Here is a 20,106-nt window from a genome sequence, read left to right as displayed (position 1 = left end):
ACTGTCAAGCCACGTCTGAGGATCTGTCGGCTTCTTCCGGATCGACAGTGGAATCGAGTCCAGTAGCGGCAACTTGCTGCCGGATTCTTGGAGGCAAGATTACGAGACCTACACTAATACAGCCTGTAGATTGTACAGTGTATAGTCACTACAGTGTACCCAGGCTAACCACTACTTCAGTGAAGTTCAGTCTGCGGGTCGGGTCCGAAGACTGTGCAGTCTAGTCAGTACTCACAATCACAGAGTCACAGTACCAGGGCGGCCGTGCCCCAGATTTCGACAAATCGCCAGTGTATGGCAATAATAACGCACATCTGCCAGATCTGACCCAGCTGGTGTGGTTGGCACTTTCACCTTCGTGAATCACACAATACGAGGTCGAGTCCGTCACAGCTACAGCTTACAGCGCACAACTTCATAAAAGCTCATATCGAAGAGGGAGACTGGGAGTCATTGCCGAGTATGCCACCTTTGCAAAGACGAGTCTGGCCTTACCATAATACTATGGACACGGGTGACGGCCCTGACAGGATACCTTGGACATTCATCGGAAAGGTTGTACGATCATGGAAGATATCACATTGAAACATATATACGGCGTATTCGGTATTGCCTGCTGAAGTCCGGCTTCGGCGCTTTGGGCTCTATTCTCCGGCATCCAGATTTGCGCCATCAACTGCTCGTCAGACTCGACAGAGTCGACACTCGACAGTCGGACACAGATTCGCAGTCGGAGTCGCAGAGCTCGAGCCTTGCAAACTGAGCACTGGCATCCAAATCAATGCGCAACCACTCCGAATGAGCACATGCAGGCCAAGGTTGCAGCATTGAGCTGTTAGCCTGTCAGGCTGTTACCGTCTGCTTTGTAGAACTGTATGCGCATCTGTCCGGATTCATGACGTGATGAAGACTGTTGCATAGTGCGCAATAGTCTCCTTTTTACTATTTCGAAGTCAGCAGGCGTGGCCGGACCATGCGAGCAACATCCGGTATCGGTCCAGGGACAATTGCTGATTGCAGTCACGGTCCCAGTGCCCTCTATCACTGGATTCACTGCCACTATCAGTAAGTCATATTATACGTATATGGCTATTGGGCCCCTGGAATCCATGAGCGTTTGACCAAGGCAATTTTACTCGACGCCCAAATCGGCTCTCCCGAGTCCCGAGGCGTCCGTTATCTCTGAGTCTCTGACCCTGACTTAGGACTTTGGTCACGGCTTGATGACCGCTCTGCTATGCATAAGACCTGATGTAATGCGATATCGACAATGATTCTACATCTACTCAAATTTATCTTGCATGAATGCAGAAAGCTCGGAGGGAGGAGCTCGGTGCCAGCTGGCCTTATACTGGCAGCGGTGAGCCTGTGCCCACCGACTACTTTTTTCCGCTATAAGGCGGCTGCACTGTGGCTCAAAGAATCTCGCTCAAGAATGACTGCGGATTCAGTATGACTGGGGAAGCTGCATGGCAAGCTAAAGTCCAGGCAACTGGAAGACCAGTGAAAACTGAAGGCTCGATGCGCCAGCCGATCGGCACGGCCGAGAGAGCCAGCACAACGCAGACCAGAGATGCGACAAACACAAATGCATACATGTACTTGAAGCGATGCCAAATCATAGGCAGCTCTTTGAGAAAATAAGACCTTTCAAGTGTTTTCGCCGTAGAACTCCATACCAAGGGTATGCCAAACAAATGATAGATAAGAGCCTTTGTGATGTGCAATGAGAGGCCACCGAAGAAGACACAGAGAAGGGCAATCCACTTGAAGTTTTCCAACAAGGCGAAAACGAACTGGGATTGGTGTGATCTGAAGCGGAAGACTGCGTTCGCACACGGCACCGAGATGTCAAAAACGACCAGGGTCGCAATGATGATTTGGAACGAACTTTGATAGAGCTTGGTGATATTGACCTCAAACCAACCAATCAAAAAGTAGTTGATGAGCGTCAGAAGCCATTGAGAGGCAATAGCCGGATAGGTGCCAAAGTAGGCCAGGAGCGTGAACTTAGACGCAGCGCTGATGCGTTTGCTGGTCATACATGCGCGAAACAACGGCGTAAAGGGGCCTCTTGTCGGCCAAAGCATGAAAGGGTGGAATACGAGCTCAAACACGCCAAACGCGTACTTTTGCCATCGATCAATCTCGTCATAGACAGTCAGTGAAACACCCTCCTTGAACTCGCCCAGTGAGTATGAAGCTTGGCGGACAATGTACCCCAGGTTTTGCAATTTGAGAGATAGTTCGAAATCTTCCGATACATGTTGTTCCGACCACCACTTTCGTCGTCCGTCCGTTTCGTACGAGAGCTCTTGGACAGCAGACCAGCGTAAGAAAGCATTGTGGCCAACGAATGGGGCAACGTCACCACCAGCCGTCATCCACTGGATGGCGCCTGCGATGAACATGGTGAAGTAGGCCATGCAATCTTCCCAGTAATTGTCAGAGGTGACTTGGAACGCTAAGGAAGTATGCTGCAGGATGGCCAGTCCAGGACACTCCGCGAACTCATTTGCAGCATCGAGAAAGCAGTCTTGGGGAACACGGGTATCTGCGTCGATGAGAAGAATGAGCTCGCCGATGCGAATGTCGCCGTCCCCAAGCGCTGGTGGCTGCTGTTGAAGCAGCAAGTCGTTAGTAAGTTCTGCCTGCTTTGCGGTTTCATCTCCATCTGTCCAGTAGCTTGGACGCACGAACCCAGTAAGTGCTTCTTCCAGCTGATGTGACAAATACATGGCGTAATTCATGTTGGAAGCTTTTTTGAACTTGCCTGCTCGAACAAAGTGCTCATTATCGGGTGGTCGTGCAACCCAGCCAATATTATGGTGTTTGTAAAATTGCCGACGCTTCTGTCGTTCGCGTGCGCTGATGACTTGCATGCCATCGTCATTCACAAAAATGTTGACGGATCCTCCTTGCATCTCATAGGTCTTGATGGCAGTCTTGACACTGAGCAAAGCAGGTTCAATCACTAGTTCGAGGTCTTCTTTGTATATCGGACACTGTACTGTGATGCTATTGTTAGCGAGTTGTGCAATAATGAATCACTGACTGAGGTAGTTGAGCATTCGAGCGACGAGGTGGTGCGATAGCGGAATAGTACTTGGTATTCCGGCCTAGGTGCGACATGGGACCGAGGAAATAGAAGACAACGAGCGCAAATGTCTGAGCAAAGAAGGCAGCAAGCCAGAGCGTGATTGGAAAGTAGAGGATGATACCGAGAGAAGACCAGTTGCCATCGGCTTTGATTTGCAATACAATTTCGTGAACAGATTGGCCAAGAAAGACTGCAAGTGCCAGTATTGCAAGACCGACACAGCTGGGAGTGAGGAGGCTGACACCTCGATCCGCTAGAACATTGCCCTGTTCCAATTCCTCATATTGCTCGAGCTTATCTGTTCCGTTCCAAACAAGCTTGACAATTTGCCCCTCTAGTTTGTGTATAGCGCTGAGGACCGTACTGACATCATCAGACCATATGAGCAGCGTTGAACCCAAGCGAACAAAGGCAGTCCCTTGCGCGCGCCGGAGAGAAGCAAAATCTGAATACGTGTCGATGACTTGAACATTGTTCGAGACGTCAAGCGGCACTGAATTGACTGACGGAGGCAAGTGACTGAGCAGGGTCATGGTGATGCTACTAGTAACCGCAACCACCACCTGGCATTGAAGAAATCCTGCGACATCAAGCAGCGTGATGTCTTCTTCGTCGAGGTCTTCTGTATGAGGCGCTGTCAGATACGACGGCTCATCTTCATAGCCGTCGGTCCGCATGCACACTCGCATCTCATCTTCAGAGTTGAGAAACCAGCCGTTTGCGCGACAGCGCTTGTAGATGTGCCGAAGCATGAGCTCATGCTGGTAGGCAGACTCGTCCTTTTCATCGGCGCATAGAGGGTCAAGTTCGTCGTCATATCCAGAAGACAAATCATCGGGGACGACGGTCGTGATTGCGCAGTCCTTTGTCGCTGCTACAGCATTGCGCTTTGCCCCTATCCGCTGCAAGAATCCCATAGCTGACGAAGTCCTGACTGTAGAGCAGCATCTTGAAGGGAACCGGTTTGGCAAGATCTTGTCGTTGCAGTCAAACAATGGAGCGTGAATGCGCAAACCACAAAGCAACACGACGATTCAAGTGTCTACAGCTCATATGAGCTTCGTTTGCCTCGGTATGGCTCCTGGCAACAAGCATGGACGATGCATCTTCGTTTCACTCGGTTCAAGAGAGTACAGGGCCTTGGAGTAGAGCGCTAGACGATGTGGAACCAGACTACTTTCGAGTGCCGCTACGACTGGCGCAACCATTCAAGAGTCGGCTGATCGACGGGCCAATCGAGAAGCCATGGCTGGCGCAACGTGAAACTCGAATGGAACGCTTGGCAGTATGGATACCCCGAGCCAGTGTCATTCTGGCAGCGGTCATCATCGCGGTATTCGCATATGGGGGCTACAACGACTACGAGACTAGGTCCTTTTGTCTTGTCTTTGAAGATAGTTTCGACAGCTTTGACGAGACGGTGTGGCAACGAGAAGTTGAGCTTGGTGGGTATGGCACGGGCGAGTTCGAGTGGACCACGCCATTTGAAAACAACTCATACGTGAAAGATGGTAAGCTTCATCTCGTGCCACACGTATCTGCTTGGCCGCCTGCCGAAGGCACAGTACTCAATCTGACAGATCTTGGCATTTGCACGGTCGACAATGCTTATTCGGGCAGGTCACCCGTTGCAGATTGCCAAGCAACGTACAACACTTCTCTCGGTACAGTGATCCCACCCATATCCTCTGCACGCCTTAGCACTCGACTTTCTCACTCGATCCACTATGGCCGAGTCGAAGTCACGGCGAAGCTACCCGTCGGTGATTGGCTATGGCCTGCAATTTGGATGATGCCAACGAACAACACGTATGGCAAGTGGCCGCAGTCAGGGGAGATTGACATCATGGAATCGAGAGGCAACGGCGTCGATTTTATTTCTGTGAATGAGCAACAGCAGCATTTTCCAGGTGGACATGATGCGACTTACAGCACGCTTCACTGGGGCCCAGCCATTCCATACATTTATGATGCATGGGCAAAGACGACGGATGGAATGAGGTATCCATCAGGGCTGAGCTCATTGACGAGTGGCTATCACGTCTATGGCATAGAGTGGTCTCCGCGATCCATCAGGACCTATGTTGACAAAAAACTTACGCGCGTTGCGCATTTCAAGTTTCCCGAGGGCGGTTTTTGGGGACAAGGTGATTTTGATGCTGGACGATCGGCCTGGTCGACTGAGTCCTTCTTAAATCCCTGGACGACAGGGTCATCTCACGCACCGTTTGACCAGGATTTCCATCTCATCATCAATTTGGCTGTTGGCGCTACAAATGGTTATTTCAACACTATCAGCGGCCTTTTGCCTTGGTCTGGATCTCGAAATGAGGCCATTCAAGGCTTCATGAAAGCTCGTGAGCGTTGGGAGCCATCCTGGAAGTCTGAGTCTGAGAGAGCCTTCACCATTGATAGTGTGAGGATGTGGAAGTTGTGCTAGATTAATGTTCTAAAAGAATGTAACTTGCTTTCGCTCGAGTCAACTTCTCCTTCACTACTCGAAAGATCCGCGAAAGCCAGGCGACAAGCCGGCGTATCTGCGGCTTGACATCGGAGTGCCATTCTGAAGGGTAGGCGTTCGGATTGAGAATAAGAGGGGCGAGTGATTGGGCAACCATGAGCCATATAAGTGGCAAATTTGCAGTAATAGACCATATGCGATTCAAGGGAGCAGCAAAGACAGCAAAGTAAACCTGCATAAGTGCCAAGACAAGGCACGTGGCCCATATCCACTTGTTCTTTGCCCAAATCTTGGGAAGTTCTGAGAAGAAGTCGCCTTCCTCGACTGTCTTGGCGGTCGCACCCCATTGAATGTCCTGGAATTAGCGACGTTCAAGCTACAGAATAGACGAACGAGGTCACACAAGTGTGCGATGAGTGCATATGAAAGATGCATGGAGAGACCGCCAAGGAAAATCATTAGAGGTAGCGACCATTTGAAGTTGTCGTAGAGCCCACGCCAAAAGGTTTCATTTTTGGCAGCACGGTACTTGATGATAGCAGCTGAGACTGGCCCGATAAGATTGAACACAAAAATGACACTCAAAAAGACTCCAAAGCCTTCATTGTAGAAAGCGAAGCCTTGTTCGACAAAATAGCGGTACCACCCCATAACGAGGTAGTTCACGACCAGGAGCGGCCGAAGAGCAATAGCATAGTAAGTTCCAATATAGCCAATCATCGTAAATTTTGAAAAAGAGTTGAGGTCGGATCGTAGGAAGTGGATGAAAATATCAGTGAAAGGACCCTTTCGGTGCCACTGCGAGAAAGGGTTGAAGACCAGTTCCGAACAGCCATAGGCATATTTGGACCAACGAAGCATTTCGTCATAGCATGTCAAAGACACTCCTTCTTGAAAAGCCTCATTGGAGTACGTGGCGTATCGCGAGATGTACCCCTGAGTTTGCAGCTTCAATGACATCTCAAAGTCTTCACTGACATGCGATTCAGACCAGTACTTAGTCTTGCCATCCGTGTCATCAAACCAGGCCACTTCTTGCAATGCACTCCATCGAAGAAAAGCGTTGTGACCGACAAAGGCCGCAGTGTCACCTGCAGAAGTGGCGTACTGGAGCGAAAAGTATATACTTTGGGTGAAGTAGGCTATTGTTAGAAGGACGAATAGTGAAAAGGAGACATACTAATGGCGTTTTCGAAAAAGTCATGTACGACTTGCATGACGCCAGAATTGTGCTGAATGATTGCAACATTGGGTGAAAGGTGGAACTCATTTGCAGCATCGAGAAAACAGTCGAGAGGAACCCGAGTGTCTGAGTCTACCAGCAAGATGAGCTCACCCATGCTGATATTGCCGGCAGCCCATGGTTCGTGGCCTGTACGCGAAAACTCATGTGCTAGCACATTGTTCAAACAAGCCTGATAGGCATCAGCTTCATCATGCTCAGTCCAATCGGACGATCTTTCGACATCGCACAGCTTCTCATGGAGTTTCTGAGAAATGTCCATGGCAAAGTTCATATTGGAAGCTTTCTTGAAACGTCCGGCCCGAATGAAGCCATTCTTGCCATGTCCTGGACGTGCCACCCAGCCTATGTCATTCATGGCGTAGTACATCTTGCGCATTTCCCTCTGGGCTGGATTAAGCAATTGCAACCCATCGTCGTTGATGAAAATTGACGCCGATCCACCCTGTCTCTCATATGTAGCAATTGCGAGCTTGATACTTTGTACCGTCGGCACAATGACTTGCCCTAAATCCTCCTTGTACACTGGGCACTGTACTGTGATATGAGGCAACACCCGAAGCATGCGCTTGGGAGGGTAGCACGAGTAGAACTTGGAGTTCTGATAGAGCTGCTGCACCGGCCCGACACAGTTGATGACGATGACAACCAACATGAGCGAAAAGAATGATGTCAAGAAGAAGAGGAACGGAAAATAGAGGACGAAGATGAACCTGAGATAGTTGTTGGTGCGTATCGAGGCAAACACTATCGCTCGCATGGCGAGGGCGATAATGATGAAGTTGACCATAATGGTCAAAAACACCATAACAGGAAGCAGCATCTGAACCGGGCGGTCGAGTTCCTCTTGTATTGCCAGGCTGACGGCTTCATCGTGATTACCATGCGGCAAATCATGAGCTGTCGTCTGCTTTCGCCGCCATAGAAATTGAGCGATTAAATCTTCCACCAATGTGGCGAACTTCATCAGATCCTCCAGGTCGTCACCCCAGAAGAGAATCTGACCAGTTTGTCGCAATATTGCTGCTGACTGGTGGACCTTCGCATGCTGAAAATCTGTCAGGTCACGGCGGACCTGTATATTGATCTCAGTTGACAAATTGGCAACGAAGGCGGATGGATGAAGCTGTCGCACAAAGTCAGCCACAGACTCCGTAGACATGATGAAGCATATATTTGTGTTGAGGCGTTCCAGTGTTCTTGTCAAGGCGTATTTGTTGTTGGCGTGTAAAGGAAAGACGGCATGCTCGAGATTGACACGAACGGCTATCAATGGTGTGGTCCCTTCCCAGAGCTCAAACCAGTCATGGTCAGAGCAAGCTTCGTAGATGAATTCGAGCATTTCATCACTCCTCTGTGACCAAGAAGGCGAGAAGAGATTCATCATTGCATCTCGCACCTTGTCATCAACATTGACCAGTTCGAGAACCCCATCCGCTGCAGTCTCTTCGATAGGTCGTGCGTGCACAACCGTTGTCGTGGACTTCTTGAACAGCCCCATTCATCGACGCTGTTGATATGCGTAGGATCTATTGCTGGCGAGTGGTCGATGATCGTGCCGTTGTGATTGCTCGAGCGCAAGTTGCGCAAGCACCTACAGGTATTTCAGAAGCTATCCGGCAGCCCCGACCGGTTTGGGAGGCCCTCAACTGCAGGGCCGTCCGGGCCCTTCGACTTTTCCCATCCCTTCGATAAGGAAAAGGAACGCGGGCTTAAAGGACGCTTGAATGGCCTTGCTTAGCTCTGGGCGATGCAGTCAGCCAATGCGGCTTCATAAGAGTCAAGACAGGTGTGTCACCGTGTGGTATACTGTAAATGTATATGTAGAGCAGTGGCCAATCAACACTTGCAAGTCTCCAAGCCTCGAGCAGAAGAAGCCTCGTAGATCATGATCCCTTTGATCAGTGACGGTGCGTCGGTTCCATCCATACAGAGCAGCAACCGTGAGTTCATTCCTTGATTCGAGGTGAGCATTGTCCGCAGATAATGGTCGAGATCTTGCAGCTGGCGCGATCGCAATCTGTCGTGGCGTGGCGTGGCCCATATTTTCGCTCAAGCACAATCATTGTTCACGTCCATTCATCGACCATTCTACTGGTTTAGCTTTGCCATTTGCAAAAGGAAGAATTGGGGGCAAGAACAGAGGCGTACCTAAGACGCAGCGTCGTATGCAGCATGCTATAGGCTATTGATTCAATGCTCGCACGGCCGGTGGTGGCTGCGAAACGAGACGGCCCAGACGGCATGGTCAACGCTGTGAGACGATCTCAGCCAGACCGCTCCTCAGATGCTATCGAAAGTTCGAAACGCTTTATTTGACGGACATCAGTCGACGAGATTCTTGTCCTGCTACTAGTCAATTGTGACGTGCCTAGGCCGTACAGCAGTTTGTCATTGGGCGACTTTGGCCAGCCTGCGATCGCTTCTCGAGCCACACTGTTCCCGGGTTGATCCTCTGCCCACATCATCTGATCTTCACTTACAACAAGAACAGTTGCGTAAGTTCTCGCGGGTGAAAGCTGGTCTACGCTCAGCACAAGAGCGACAAGGTACAGCTCTTTGGTCAACACAATACGTCTTGCGTCGTAGCAGTAAGCATGGATTCTCCGCGTTCATCCCTTTCGAGTGCAAGCTCAAGCTTACTGCTGCACTATGAGCGTCCATTGCGCCCTAGGCGACGCGTCGGCCACCGACATCCCTCAGAAAATCCTTACCTCGGTACAAGTGGAGGTAGAACCGAGATTTGGGCGCGTTGGATAGTCCTGGTTGGCTGCATCATCGCAGGTATGTGTATAGTAGGCCTCGCCCTACTCGGATATTTTGGCTCTAATCGAGCCAAATACATGCAAGTCTTGGACGGAGCGGCCCAACTACGTGACTGGGACAGCATTCTTCAGACTGATGGGTCCTTCGAAGGTTCATTTGATCAGGCAGTAGACTCGGATCATGTGGCGTGGGTCGCAGACAGCATGCTACACATTCGGCCTACTTGGATTGATGAGACTCCAGGTGACAGCCAGGCTGTGCCGCACGTACAGACCGCCAAATTGCGCTCCAAGGCCTCAGTGACATTTGGCAAAGCCCGTGTCACGGCCAAGTTTCCTAAAGGTGATTGGCTTTGGTCGACGATATCTTTAGAGCCTGCAGAGGATTCGTACGGAAGTTTTCCAGGCTCCGGTCGCATAGATCTTGCACAAATTCGTGGCAACGGCCGAGGATTTTTGTCAGGAGGAATCGACAAAGCTGATCACTTGATTCACTATGGTGCTGCTGGCATCTTGGCGAGCGATTGTGCGTATAAAGACAGGAACGTGGCTTCTCTTGGAGTGACAGACTTTGGCGCCGGCTTCCACACCTTTGGTGTAGAGTGGACTCCAGCATTTATCAGGATTTGGCTCGATTATCCTTCCAACACCATGCTTCACTCGGCGTTCCCCGAGGCTTCTGGCGCAAGACTGGCTTTTCGTTATACTTGGGTGGTGACCCCAGGCTCACCTACTCTGACCCTTGGACCAACGGCACACGCGCAGCGCCCTTTGATGTTGCTTTCCATCTCGTCATTCGTGTTAATGCTGGCAGTGTCGGGGGAATCTTTGCTGACGTCGACGAGAAACCCTGGTACGATGCTGCCGGTAGAGAAGCCGCCATGCATAACTTCAACCTACGAAATCAGACGTGGCGATCAACATGGGGAAAACCAGAGCAGCATACTCTGCAGATCAAATCAGCAATGATGTTTCAACAGCTTTCAGCAGATTCCTCTTGGGCTTCATAGCATAGACACATTTAAATATTGATCAGAGATGTAATCTATCCTCTATCTAGGCGCGCAGAAGGAAGTGATTCCCAAAACTCACTGTCGACAAGTTCTGAAAATCGAATCCAGTCGATCGCCATGGCGTTCCCTAGGCCTTCTCCCCAGCTCGGCAGCCAGGTTCTCTGCGCTTTCCAGAAGTCACGCATCGCTCCGTATGGACGCCATTGCTGACCACCGGAATTTCCGTATGCGTGGTCATCCACAACATCATCAGGAAACCATCCATTTGTCCCACCAATCATGATATTGAGGATCAAGTGAAACTTTTTGTCGAATGGGGCTGCTTTAAGTGGCGATGCGAACCAGGGATTCGGTACAGGATAGCCTTTATCATCGATCAAAGGCATTTTGGCATCCCGAACGGGCCCGTGCTTGAAATCCTGATGGAAGATCTTGTAGAGCGGACTGTCAAGATAGTAATGTACTCCTTGAGGTGTCCACTCCATGCCATATGTGTGGAATGCTTCCGTCAAAGAATGTCGGGGAAAACATGACGTGAGTTTGTCGTCTGGGCCTGTAGCGAGTGAAATAAGATTGACTGGAGCACGGTGGATCGACCCGGTCAGGCAATTACTGCCAGTGAAGGAGAAAGGCTCTGTAGGATCGAAACCGTGGGATTCGACGAGGTCGAGCTCACCAGACTGCGGCCAAATGCCATAATGAGAATCTGTGGGCATGAACCAGATGGCAGGCCATATATAACGGCCTCTCGGTAGTTTGGCTCGCACTTCTACCTTGCCAAATCGCAAATCATGCTTATTGGCCGTTGTCAAGCGTGCAGACTGAACAGGATTAATGATTTGCAAAGATGATGCGTTGTGGTAAGCGTAGCAGTCCTGTAGGGAATAAGGATGAGTACATTTGCCTTCAGCCGTCAGATTGACGAAGCTGCCGTCCTGTTGTGGTGGCCATTGCGTGACTGTCGGCTGGATGTAGAGCTTGCCATCCTTGATAAAGCTATTGTTGGCATGGTCAGTCGTCCACTCGAATGTCTGCTGCCCTTCTCCGCCGACTCCAATCACGTAGTTGAAGTCCTGATCAATTGTCCTCCCAGTTGTGAAGTCTTCGAACCAGATCTCCCTGTATTGATGCTTTGGAACTGCAGAGTAGCCCCAGTAACCACCTCCAGCGACGAGCAAACAGCCAAGAATCATGGCAATCGGAGGTAACAGTCTACCAATGCGCTCAGCTCGTTGTCTTGGCTGGCGTAGCCAGAATTTATCCACTCGTACAGAGCGCTGCAACGTATGTGTCCTGGACTGAGTCGACATGTCTGCGTCGCACGTATCCACTTTCTCGTGCATCAGTGACATAGCGAGTCAGATGAATGGGTCTTGCGGCCGGGTCTTATGTCTCCACTAGAATATCTGGCTGATGAGGATACTAGTTGGCGGCCTTGGAGCGCGCTTGCGACGTGCTTCGTGACTGAGATGTCGCACGCGTGTAGGAGAGTCAGTCAGATGCGCGATCTAACTTGACAATTGTCTGGTGTGGAGCAATTTGGGTTCTGCTCACGACGATGCAGCCGACTTGACTGTCGGACTCACAAGATTTGCAACAGGCGAGAGCGCTCAGAAGAGCTCAGAACCATAATTGTTGTGTTCAATGTGTTGTTTGCGATTGTCTGAAGGACTCTGCGCCTGCAGGCTGCAGGGCCTATCTGACAAAGATCCCCGATTCCCCGTTCGGAGCTGCCTGATCTAGAAGTTCGAGATCTGAGATCAGTTAGTTCTGCAGCCCAAAGTCAATGTCATGGCTGTATGAAGTTGTATCATATATGTACCACTGTGTGGCAAAGTGTTCAGCGTCATCGGGTTGCAAGCCAATGGCAAGCCCTCGAGACCATTGCATCAAGTCTTTGTATCCTCATTGTGCTTAGCATTGTTGTTGAGTTGCTGCAAAATTTCAGAAACGCCCCGCCATTGTTGCCAATCTGTTGGGCGAACTTGGGCCGCCACTGTGTCGAGCTCGACTGCAACCCACTGCCCAGACATCCCGCTGCTTTGTTTAGCCAGGGTTGCCAGGCTGCCAGTGCCAGGTTCAAGCCTATAGTGTGCTACTGTTGTTTGCACAACGTGCTCAGCCCTCTACAGCTATAATTGCTGATTCAATCACAGGCTGATTCACAGCTTGTGCAATAATCATGCTTTTGATGAGACGCTGTGAATCCTGTGGTGCGCTCTGCGCTATCACGGCTGATCACGTCGGCGAGCCAATCGTGCTCGAAGAAATCCTTCACTGCCACAGTGCCAGGCTGCCAGCTCTTCACTGCCAGGCAGTGCGGTCAGTGCCAGCCTTTCGGAAGCATCTGTCGCTTCGGCGAGCCAGTTAGAGAGAGCGTCACCTAAATGTCTTGCATGTCCATTGTCCAGCCTCCAGCCTGCAGCTATCAGACTATCTATTCTCATTGCTCAGTGCTCACAGCATCATTGACACTGCAGTAATTCTGGACGATGTGCGCACAGCAGCCACAGCTGGCAGACAGACGGTCCGACACCTTAAAATTCAGACCACCCGATGCTTCGGCTTTCGATGAGTTTAATCCCGCTCAAGTCTGGCTGACCTGGCTGAATGTGTTTCATGCTTTCATGCTTCGAGAAGTTGAGTTAAGAGGATAGTCTCTGAGCTTCAGCTTCCCGGGCCTTCCTCTACCATCCAGCCGTCCACGGGCAGCCGAGGGTTGGCCACACTGACCCAAGAAGATCTCAGTCATGCACGATGATGCATTCCCTGCCGAGAATTGAGACATTGAAATTTGAAGATGGCCCCATTGACAATAAACGACAATGACCGTAAACCTGTGTCCATGGTCACGGAGTCAGCCGCTCATGGCCTTTGTTCGAGAATGAAAAGTAAGGGCGGGCGCCGGGCGCATTGCGCGTACTCTGTGCTGGATCTTGGCACTTGCTATTAGTTGCTAATAGCTACGTGTCGATACTACAATCCCGAAAAGCGGAGACTTCTGGACCTGGGAACGTGCAAGGCTAGAGAGCAACAGTCTTGCACCAACGGTGGCTATCTTAAAGGTCACTTGAGCGACCTACAAAGTCAAGTACAGACAGTGGGCGAAGCTGCAGCTTCTGCTTCCTGAGACAAAGTGATCCGTTTAGTTTCGGATCGCGCATTCGGGCCTTGCCAGGGCTTAACATTTGCAATATGCACCATCTTGGCCGTTGCAGTGCACCACACCAGTGAGGCCACCATTAATCTCCGCCACCAGATACACGTACACCCTACAGCTCCGTGCTGGACATGTGTTGCGCTAGTCTCAGTTGCAGAATGAATGGTCCAGGCTCTTGATTCACTACAAGTTGATCAAAGTCTGCTGCTATGGCCTTGCAAGCAGCATGCGTCTTTGGACAGCAAGTAACAAGGTAGAGCCTGTTGAGGATCTCTTGAAGCGCGACAAGGATGTTGAGGCACTCAGGATTGCGAGTCTTCCGGTGGTGGGCATCGACCAATCTTCAACTCTCAAAGCCAAAAGCTGGCTTCTCCATATTGATGCGGCTGCGGTCATGGCAGAGCATTTGTACAGCATTGCGGTTAGAAAGGAGTGGACTGATCCATACACGCACGATGAATGTGTTGTCCTGCGCAAACCTGCTTCTGACACCTTTATTGTTCGACCGTTGGATGTCTCGAGCACTGGCAGTCTCGAGTGGGCTTTGAAATTGCGCTGTGAAGCGATGCTGTTCCTGAGAAGTGACTTGGTCAGAAAAACCTTTCGCAGGATTGCTCCAATGAACAATTTGCTTCGACTTGATGATGGGCGTGTCATCAAAATTGTCGACAGCATTTCCGACATCGAAGAGGAGCGCGGTGCATGCCAAGACGGGTTCTTGCTATGCAGAAAGCTGGCTGCGGCTGTAGTCTGGTCTACCAATCCTCAAACCTTGACTGCGCGTTGCAAGGCGTGCGAGACGGATCTAGCGGCAGTGTTATGGCCGTCAAGCACAGAAGATCTCACCAAATACCACTTAGGAGAGGTGAAGCCCAAATCTGCTGTTGTTCACGTCCGAGAACTCAGCTCGCTTGAACTTTCGAGAGACGCCGAATCACAGACAAGTCACGCTCGGCCTGCAGCTTTAGCGTGGCCACTGATCGTTGCAATTACTCTCGTACTGGTCGCGCTCGTATGTGGCAAGTTGCTGCACAGCGTCATCATGGCTATAATGCAGGATGAAAACTTTGTCCAGGCTGTCTTCCTGCTCTATTTACCGTTGGTCGCATTCTTGTCGGCAGTATATTCCTCCTCTGAAATTGACACATGCTAACTGAACAGTTCTTTCTTTCCATCATCGTTGTGGGCTGCTTCCAATTGGCCGGTCCCATCTCTCAGCTCAACACGAACAGCCGTTACTATTCTGGTAAACGGCCTCAGACAGTCATCTCACCGACACAATTGCCGCATATCACTGTACAATGCCCTATATACAAAGAAGGTCTCTGGGACGTGATTGATCCGACCATGCAGACCGTCAAACAAGCGATCGCATGTTACGAGTCGCAAGGAGGCACCGCGAGTATTGTGGTCAATGACGACGGCATGCAGATACTTGATGAGGAAGGTCAGCTAGCCAGGAAACAGTATTATCACCTCCACAACATCGGCTGGACCGCCCGCCCTGCCAACGGTCAGGATGGATACGTCAGAGTGGGTGCATTCAAGAAGGCCAGCAACATGAATTACGGCATGCGGGCCTCTTCACAAATTGAGGATGCCTTTGAAGATTTGCTGCAGGCTGGCTACTCACAGGACTTTGAAACCTATGGACTCGCCGTTGCTCAAGTTGCTGAACGACAGCCTGGTTTGTGGTGCGAAGGGGATGTGTCACTCGGTGAGCTCATTCTTCTGATTGACGCAGACACTCGTGTACCGGAGGACTGCTTCCTGGACGCCGCGAAGGAGTTTCATGAGTCTCCTGAATTGGGTATACTGCAGCACCCATCTGATGTTCTCATCGTCAGCAACAACAACTTCTGGGAAATGGCCATGGCCCATTTTACGCGCAGCAATTACTTTGGGACACGCTATGTAGTAGCTAGTGGAGATGCGACGCCATTCTTTGGGCACAATGCGTTTTTGAGATGGTCTGCCATGGACAGCATCGCCAATACGAACTCGGGCGAACGACAGTGGTGGTCAGAGAGCCACGTTAGTGAGGATTTCGAAATGTCTCTCAAGCTACAGACCAGTGGGTATATCACCAGAATGGCGGGCTACAGTCTCAATGGTTTCAAAGAAGGAGTCTCACTGACCGTCTTTGATGAAATTAGCCGTTGGGAAAAGTATGCCTTTGGGGTCAGTGAGCTCATTTTTAACCCCTTTGGTTTGTGGTTGCGCAAGGGCCCTTTCACGTTCTTATTTCGACAATATGTGGCAGCACCAATCGACCTCGCAGCAAAGTGTTCAGCTCTCATCTATATGGGCACGTATTTTGGAATTGGACTAGCATGGATATTCGCAGTGGCAAATTATTTTCTTCTAGGGTGGGTGCCGTATCGCATTCGCGGCTACTACACCGATTCTTTGCAGATCTTGACTGCAGTGTGTGTCATCTTTGGGCTGAAAGACGCCTTTGTTGGTCCTTTCGTCCGGTACCGTGTCAAGGAGGTCACACTATTCCGTGGACTGCTTGACTCGCTCAAGTATTTCGCCATCACTACAATCTTTTTACAAGGAATCAGCATGCATGTCTCTCGGTGTCTCGCGCTTCATCTTCTTGGTCGAAAGATGACATGGGAGTCGACTTCCAAATCGCTGGAAGAGAGTTCTGTTCAGAGTGACTTGCCAATGATCTGGGGACGATTCAAGGCGATGTATATTATACTGCTCATCATGCTCTGCATGGTCATCGCCTTGGGCTTCGCAGTGCCGGAGAATTGGCGCATTACTTCATTCGGTGCAGTTTTCCCTCTTTTGTGGCTGATTTGCTGGCACCTGTGTGTGCCCGTGCTTATGCATAATCGCTCGATTCTGAACGAAATCTATCGCTAGAATCATTTCACAAACACGGACCAATCCATGCTGTGAATGGCACCTAAGCAGACAGGTGAGACGACTTCAAGTCGTGATATCGGGTGCTTGTGTGGCAGGTACAGTAGCGTGATAGCTGGAGAGGTGCCTGTCCAAGTCGTAGTTTCTTGAGAATCGATACTGGCATGCAGCATGCGGGCAGGGAAGGTGACGACCTAATTCATAGTGAAGTCCAGTGAGCTGGCTCACGATCGAAATGACTTTCTTTTGACGCTTTTTTGGTTGAGCAATGATCATACCAGAATGCTGGCGTTCAACGTGGGCTTCCAATGTCTTTTTGTGCGCAAATTGATTGCTGCACTGGTCGCAAGCAAAATGTCGAGCATTTTCGTGGGCCACTTCGATATGCCTCTTGCGAGCATGAGCTTTTGTGAAACGCTTGGAACAGCCGTGCACATGACACGCAAACTTCCTTCGCTCCTCTAGCGGAAGTTCATGCGTCTCGCAATGTAACTTCCACGCTTGATGATCTGTGAACTGCTTCTTGCAAATACTACACACGAGCTTGTGCTCGTGGTTGACGTGCTTCTGTAGTAAAGACCACTTGCCGAAGACCTCATCGCACCCATCTGTGCCACAAGCGTAACGCTTGTCTGGGTTGTGAACACGCTTGGCATGCTTGATCAGGATCGACTCGTAGTGGAAAGACATGCCACAACCTGAGATCAGGCATGGCCAAGATTTTGTTTGTAGGTGCACCTCTCCAACGTGGCGCTTCAATTGATGATGCTTGTGAAAAGACTGCTCACAGTGCCCACACCTGTAGAGAGACGGACGCAGATGTAGCTCAGCATGCTGACGAAGATGTTGATTGGTTGTGAAGCGTTTCTGACAGTCCTCCCGCGGACACTCAAAAGGCCGCTCTTCTTTCGGCAGATGCGACCGCGCATGCGCCTGCAGGTGTGCCTTTCGATAGAATGACTTGTTGCATCCAACTGCATCGCAACTGAAGGGTCGTTCGCCTGTATGCGTTCGTTGATGGTCGGCAAGCTTGGCGCGCTTATTGTAGCGTTTGTCACATCCATCATGGCTGCATACAAACGGTTTCGCCAAGGAGTGGGCAGATCTAGAGCAGCTATCTGAGCTTGCAACCTCCTCTGAAGCTTCCCGAGCTCGCTTCATGGTGGCCTGCAATAGGCGACGTCCTTGTTGTGCTTTGTGGCCTTGATGACTTTGTTACGCTGCAGATGCGACGAACAAAAGTTCAGCAGTCGCAAGACACAAAGGCAACATCAGTGTATAATAAGTGGGTATGCTATATAGTCCCGCTCGCACTCACAGCGAGGCAAAGATTACGCTTTGTGAAATGCACCTTGTAAACAGGTGTTTGCTTGGTCCCGAGGGACAGCATGTGGTCTGAGGTCTGCAACAACTCCTTCCTTTCCTTTGTGGCTGCAGCTGGCGCAGCACTTGTGTTGAGCGTGCCTGCGCCGTCCTGAAGCTGTGAGAGCGGAGTGCCAGTCTCACTCGAGTCATTGTTTGGCTTCTTCACATCCCAGCAGCGTACCGTGGCATCTGCACCACCACTGACAAGGACGCTGTTTTCCTGCGAAAAGGACAGCGAGTAGATGGGAGATTTTCCGTGTCCCTTCATGGTCTTCATACGCCGGCCCGAAGCGATATCCCAAAGCTCAATGACGCCGTCTTCGCCACCGGAAGCAATCATGCGTCCATTGGGACTAATGGTGCAGGCAGTGATGGGTGCTGTGTGCCCGGCAAAGACTCTGACTGAATGACCTCGAGCGATATCCCACAGCCGGCATGTTTTGTCGCTTGAACCAGTCAAGACGTATGTGCTGTTTGGGTGGAATGAAACACAATCGACATCGCTCAAATGACCGGCAAAAATGCGGAGTGGATAGATGTGGTCGCAGCTCCATAGTCTCGCTGTCATGTCGTGACTTGCGGTGGCAAAGTAATGACCGAACGGGCTGAACGCAACATCCCAGACTGGTTGGTTATGGCCCTTGTACGCAACAAGACTGGTCTGTGTGTCTAGTGACCACAGTCTGGCTGACTTGTCCTCAGAGCAAGACAGCAAGAATCGATTATCAGGACTGAAGGCAACACCATAGACAGGGCCCGAATGTCCTATCATACGCTTGGTGGTTCGCGGGACCTCGACGCCCCGTGATTTCTCCTTGATCGCCCAGACTTTGACGTACGACTCTCCGAATCCACATCCAATCATGCTAGAATCTGGAGAGATCTCTGCACAATGCAAATTGTCGTGGGTGTTGTGAAAGGTATACATGCAAACGCTTGGCAGAGACGCTGGGGCGGAGCCGAGTGCTATGCGTTTTCGAGCGTCTTTGATGTTTTCAACTTCAGTAGCAATATCAATGGCCTTGTATGGTGGAAATGGAATGGCATCGGCCGCCGGCTGTTCGCCTTCTGCTTCGTCCTTGAGCATCTTTTGAAAATCCTGTTGCAATGTAGTCGGCTCTGATGGAGCAATGTGGCTTTGTTGCGCTGAAGCAGCAAGTTGTGCATCTTCATCAGCCAACTCGAGCTCAACGTCCATGGCCATGTCTTTATCCATTGGCATTGCCCCTAACTTGAGGGCTTGTTGATTGAAGTCATCAATTTGCTGGCTATTGTGGCCCTTGATGCCCTCTGCTTGCTGTGGAACTTGACCTGGGCGCCCAGACATGGCCTGTACTTCGATGTACTGGTTGACAAGACGCATGATGATGGCACCGCCCTCTGCTTCGTTCTCAAACATGAAATTCAGCATCAAGTCAAAGGAAGTCTTTGAGAGCGAGACACGATACTTGTGATTTCTGTACAGCTTTGCGAGCTCATTTTCTTCAACGTGCGTGGGCAGTACGACCGCTTGCATCTGGCGTACGTCGTAGCCATGGTTTGCGAGATGATCACCTTTTGCTTCTTCAAAATACTGTCTCGCAGCTTGTGCATGGCCCTTTTGTACAAGATCCAGGAAGGAGTGCACAAAGATTGGGAAGAGCAGCTTGCGCAGTTCTGGCTTGTAAATATCAAGCGAGGCTTCAGTCCAGGAAGCGAGCATTTTATACGCATGGTCATACGCCTGTGGCGTTCCATCAAGCCAGGCTGCAGAGCCTTTTGCATCGCCAGACGCACCGCCCGTCGTACGATTCGCCTCGAGACGTAAGACAGCCTCTGTGCGCGTGTATCCCTTCTTGTTGAGATAGTCGATGACGATCTTATTGAGCTCGTCAATATTCCCCGGAGCTGCCTGACTCTGAGCAGCAGGGCGACTCATCGCAGTAGTCTTCCAGGACGTCTAGACCTTCTGCTACGCTTGGCGTCTGCGATGCGATGGCTGAGTTGCGGGCGCGTGGTGTCGATGCCAGCTGTGCTGAGGACTTTGGACGCAACAGCCGAGAAATAAAAACTTGAGCACTTTGGACAGAGAGCAGAAAACATCATGGCGAAGGGAAAGGCGAAGAAGGGAGACTTGCCTGTA

At 50.7% G+C, this 20,106-nt stretch overlaps 8 protein-coding genes across 8 annotated transcripts; 3 read left to right on the top strand and 5 right to left on the bottom strand.

Annotated features, from left to right (window-relative positions):
* Window positions 1-1,415: 1,415 nt before the first annotated feature.
* On the bottom strand, window positions 1,416-3,777 carry BCR37DRAFT_347196 (glycosyl transferase family group 2-domain-containing protein; the record flags this gene model as incomplete). Its single annotated transcript, XM_040867751.1, has 2 exons — window positions 1,416-3,018; window positions 3,056-3,777. The coding sequence occupies 2 exons, from the start codon at window positions 3,775-3,777 to the stop codon at window positions 1,416-1,418; spliced, it is 2,325 nt and encodes a 774-aa protein (XP_040725301.1).
* Window positions 3,778-4,193: 416 nt separating this feature from the next.
* BCR37DRAFT_402589 (concanavalin A-like lectin/glucanase domain-containing protein) lies at window positions 4,194-5,540 on the top strand (the record flags this gene model as incomplete). Its single annotated transcript, XM_040871920.1, has 2 exons — window positions 4,194-4,283; window positions 4,341-5,540. 2 exons carry the CDS (start codon window positions 4,194-4,196, stop codon window positions 5,538-5,540), a joined length of 1,290 nt encoding a protein of 429 aa, XP_040725300.1.
* Window positions 5,541-5,651: 111 nt separating this feature from the next.
* Window positions 5,652-8,802, bottom strand: BCR37DRAFT_313427 (glycosyl transferase family group 2-domain-containing protein). The gene is made up of 3 exons (XM_040866942.1): window positions 8,615-8,802; window positions 6,742-8,547; window positions 5,652-6,703 (listed from the first exon to the last, which is right to left on the bottom strand). Exons 2-3 carry the CDS (start codon window positions 8,303-8,305, stop codon window positions 5,763-5,765), a joined length of 2,505 nt encoding a protein of 834 aa, XP_040725299.1. The 5' UTR covers window positions 8,306-8,547; window positions 8,615-8,802; the 3' UTR covers window positions 5,652-5,762.
* An 845-nt stretch (window positions 8,803-9,647) lies between these two features.
* On the top strand, window positions 9,648-10,579 carry BCR37DRAFT_392647 (uncharacterized protein; the record flags this gene model as incomplete). Its single annotated transcript, XM_040871180.1, has 2 exons — window positions 9,648-10,166; window positions 10,193-10,579. The coding sequence occupies 2 exons, from the start codon at window positions 9,648-9,650 to the stop codon at window positions 10,577-10,579; spliced, it is 906 nt and encodes a 301-aa protein (XP_040725298.1).
* Window positions 10,580-10,614: 35 nt separating this feature from the next.
* On the bottom strand, window positions 10,615-11,892 carry BCR37DRAFT_347203 (concanavalin A-like lectin/glucanase domain-containing protein; the record flags this gene model as incomplete). Its single annotated transcript, XM_040867752.1, has 1 exon — window positions 10,615-11,892. One exon carries the CDS (start codon window positions 11,890-11,892, stop codon window positions 10,615-10,617), a length of 1,278 nt encoding a protein of 425 aa, XP_040725297.1.
* Window positions 11,893-14,361: 2,469 nt separating this feature from the next.
* On the top strand, window positions 14,362-16,619 carry BCR37DRAFT_347062 (glycosyl transferase family group 2-domain-containing protein; the record flags this gene model as incomplete). The annotated part of the gene is made up of 2 exons (XM_040867743.1): window positions 14,362-14,862; window positions 14,904-16,619. The coding sequence occupies 2 exons, from the start codon at window positions 14,362-14,364 to the stop codon at window positions 16,617-16,619; spliced, it is 2,217 nt and encodes a 738-aa protein (XP_040725296.1).
* A 66-nt stretch (window positions 16,620-16,685) lies between these two features.
* On the bottom strand, window positions 16,686-17,780 carry BCR37DRAFT_387146 (RNA polymerase III transcription factor TFIIIA; the record flags this gene model as incomplete). The annotated part of the gene is made up of 1 exon (XM_040870512.1): window positions 16,686-17,780. One exon carries the CDS (start codon window positions 17,778-17,780, stop codon window positions 16,686-16,688), a length of 1,095 nt encoding a protein of 364 aa, XP_040725295.1.
* A 133-nt stretch (window positions 17,781-17,913) lies between these two features.
* Window positions 17,914-19,989, bottom strand: BCR37DRAFT_409931 (transcription factor TFIID complex subunit Taf5; the record flags this gene model as incomplete). The annotated part of the gene is made up of 2 exons (XM_040872165.1): window positions 19,761-19,989; window positions 17,914-19,730 (listed from the first exon to the last, which is right to left on the bottom strand). Exons 1-2 carry the CDS (start codon window positions 19,900-19,902, stop codon window positions 17,914-17,916), a joined length of 1,959 nt encoding a protein of 652 aa, XP_040725294.1. The 5' UTR covers window positions 19,903-19,989.
* Between the last annotated feature and the right edge of the window lie 117 nt (window positions 19,990-20,106).

This window comes from Protomyces lactucae-debilis (assembly GCF_002105105.1).
Source record: "Protomyces lactucae-debilis strain 12-1054 chromosome Unknown BCR37scaffold_9, whole genome shotgun sequence".
In the NCBI taxonomy this organism is placed as follows: Eukaryota; Fungi; Ascomycota; class Taphrinomycetes; order Taphrinales; family Protomycetaceae; genus Protomyces; species Protomyces lactucae-debilis.
This window is presented reverse-complemented; position numbering and strand designations above follow the sequence as displayed.

What these genes read in the sequence shown, in the direction of transcription:
- BCR37DRAFT_313427 (XM_040866942.1), bottom strand. Translation starts at nt 8,305, where the DNA reads ATGGGGCTGTTCAAGAAGTCCACGACAACGGTTGTGCACGCACGACCT. An exon ending in CTTTTTCGAAAACGCCATTA is followed by an intron (nt 6,704 to 6,741) that starts GTATGTCTCCTT and finishes TTCTAACAATAG; the next exon opens with CCTACTTCACCCAAAGTATA.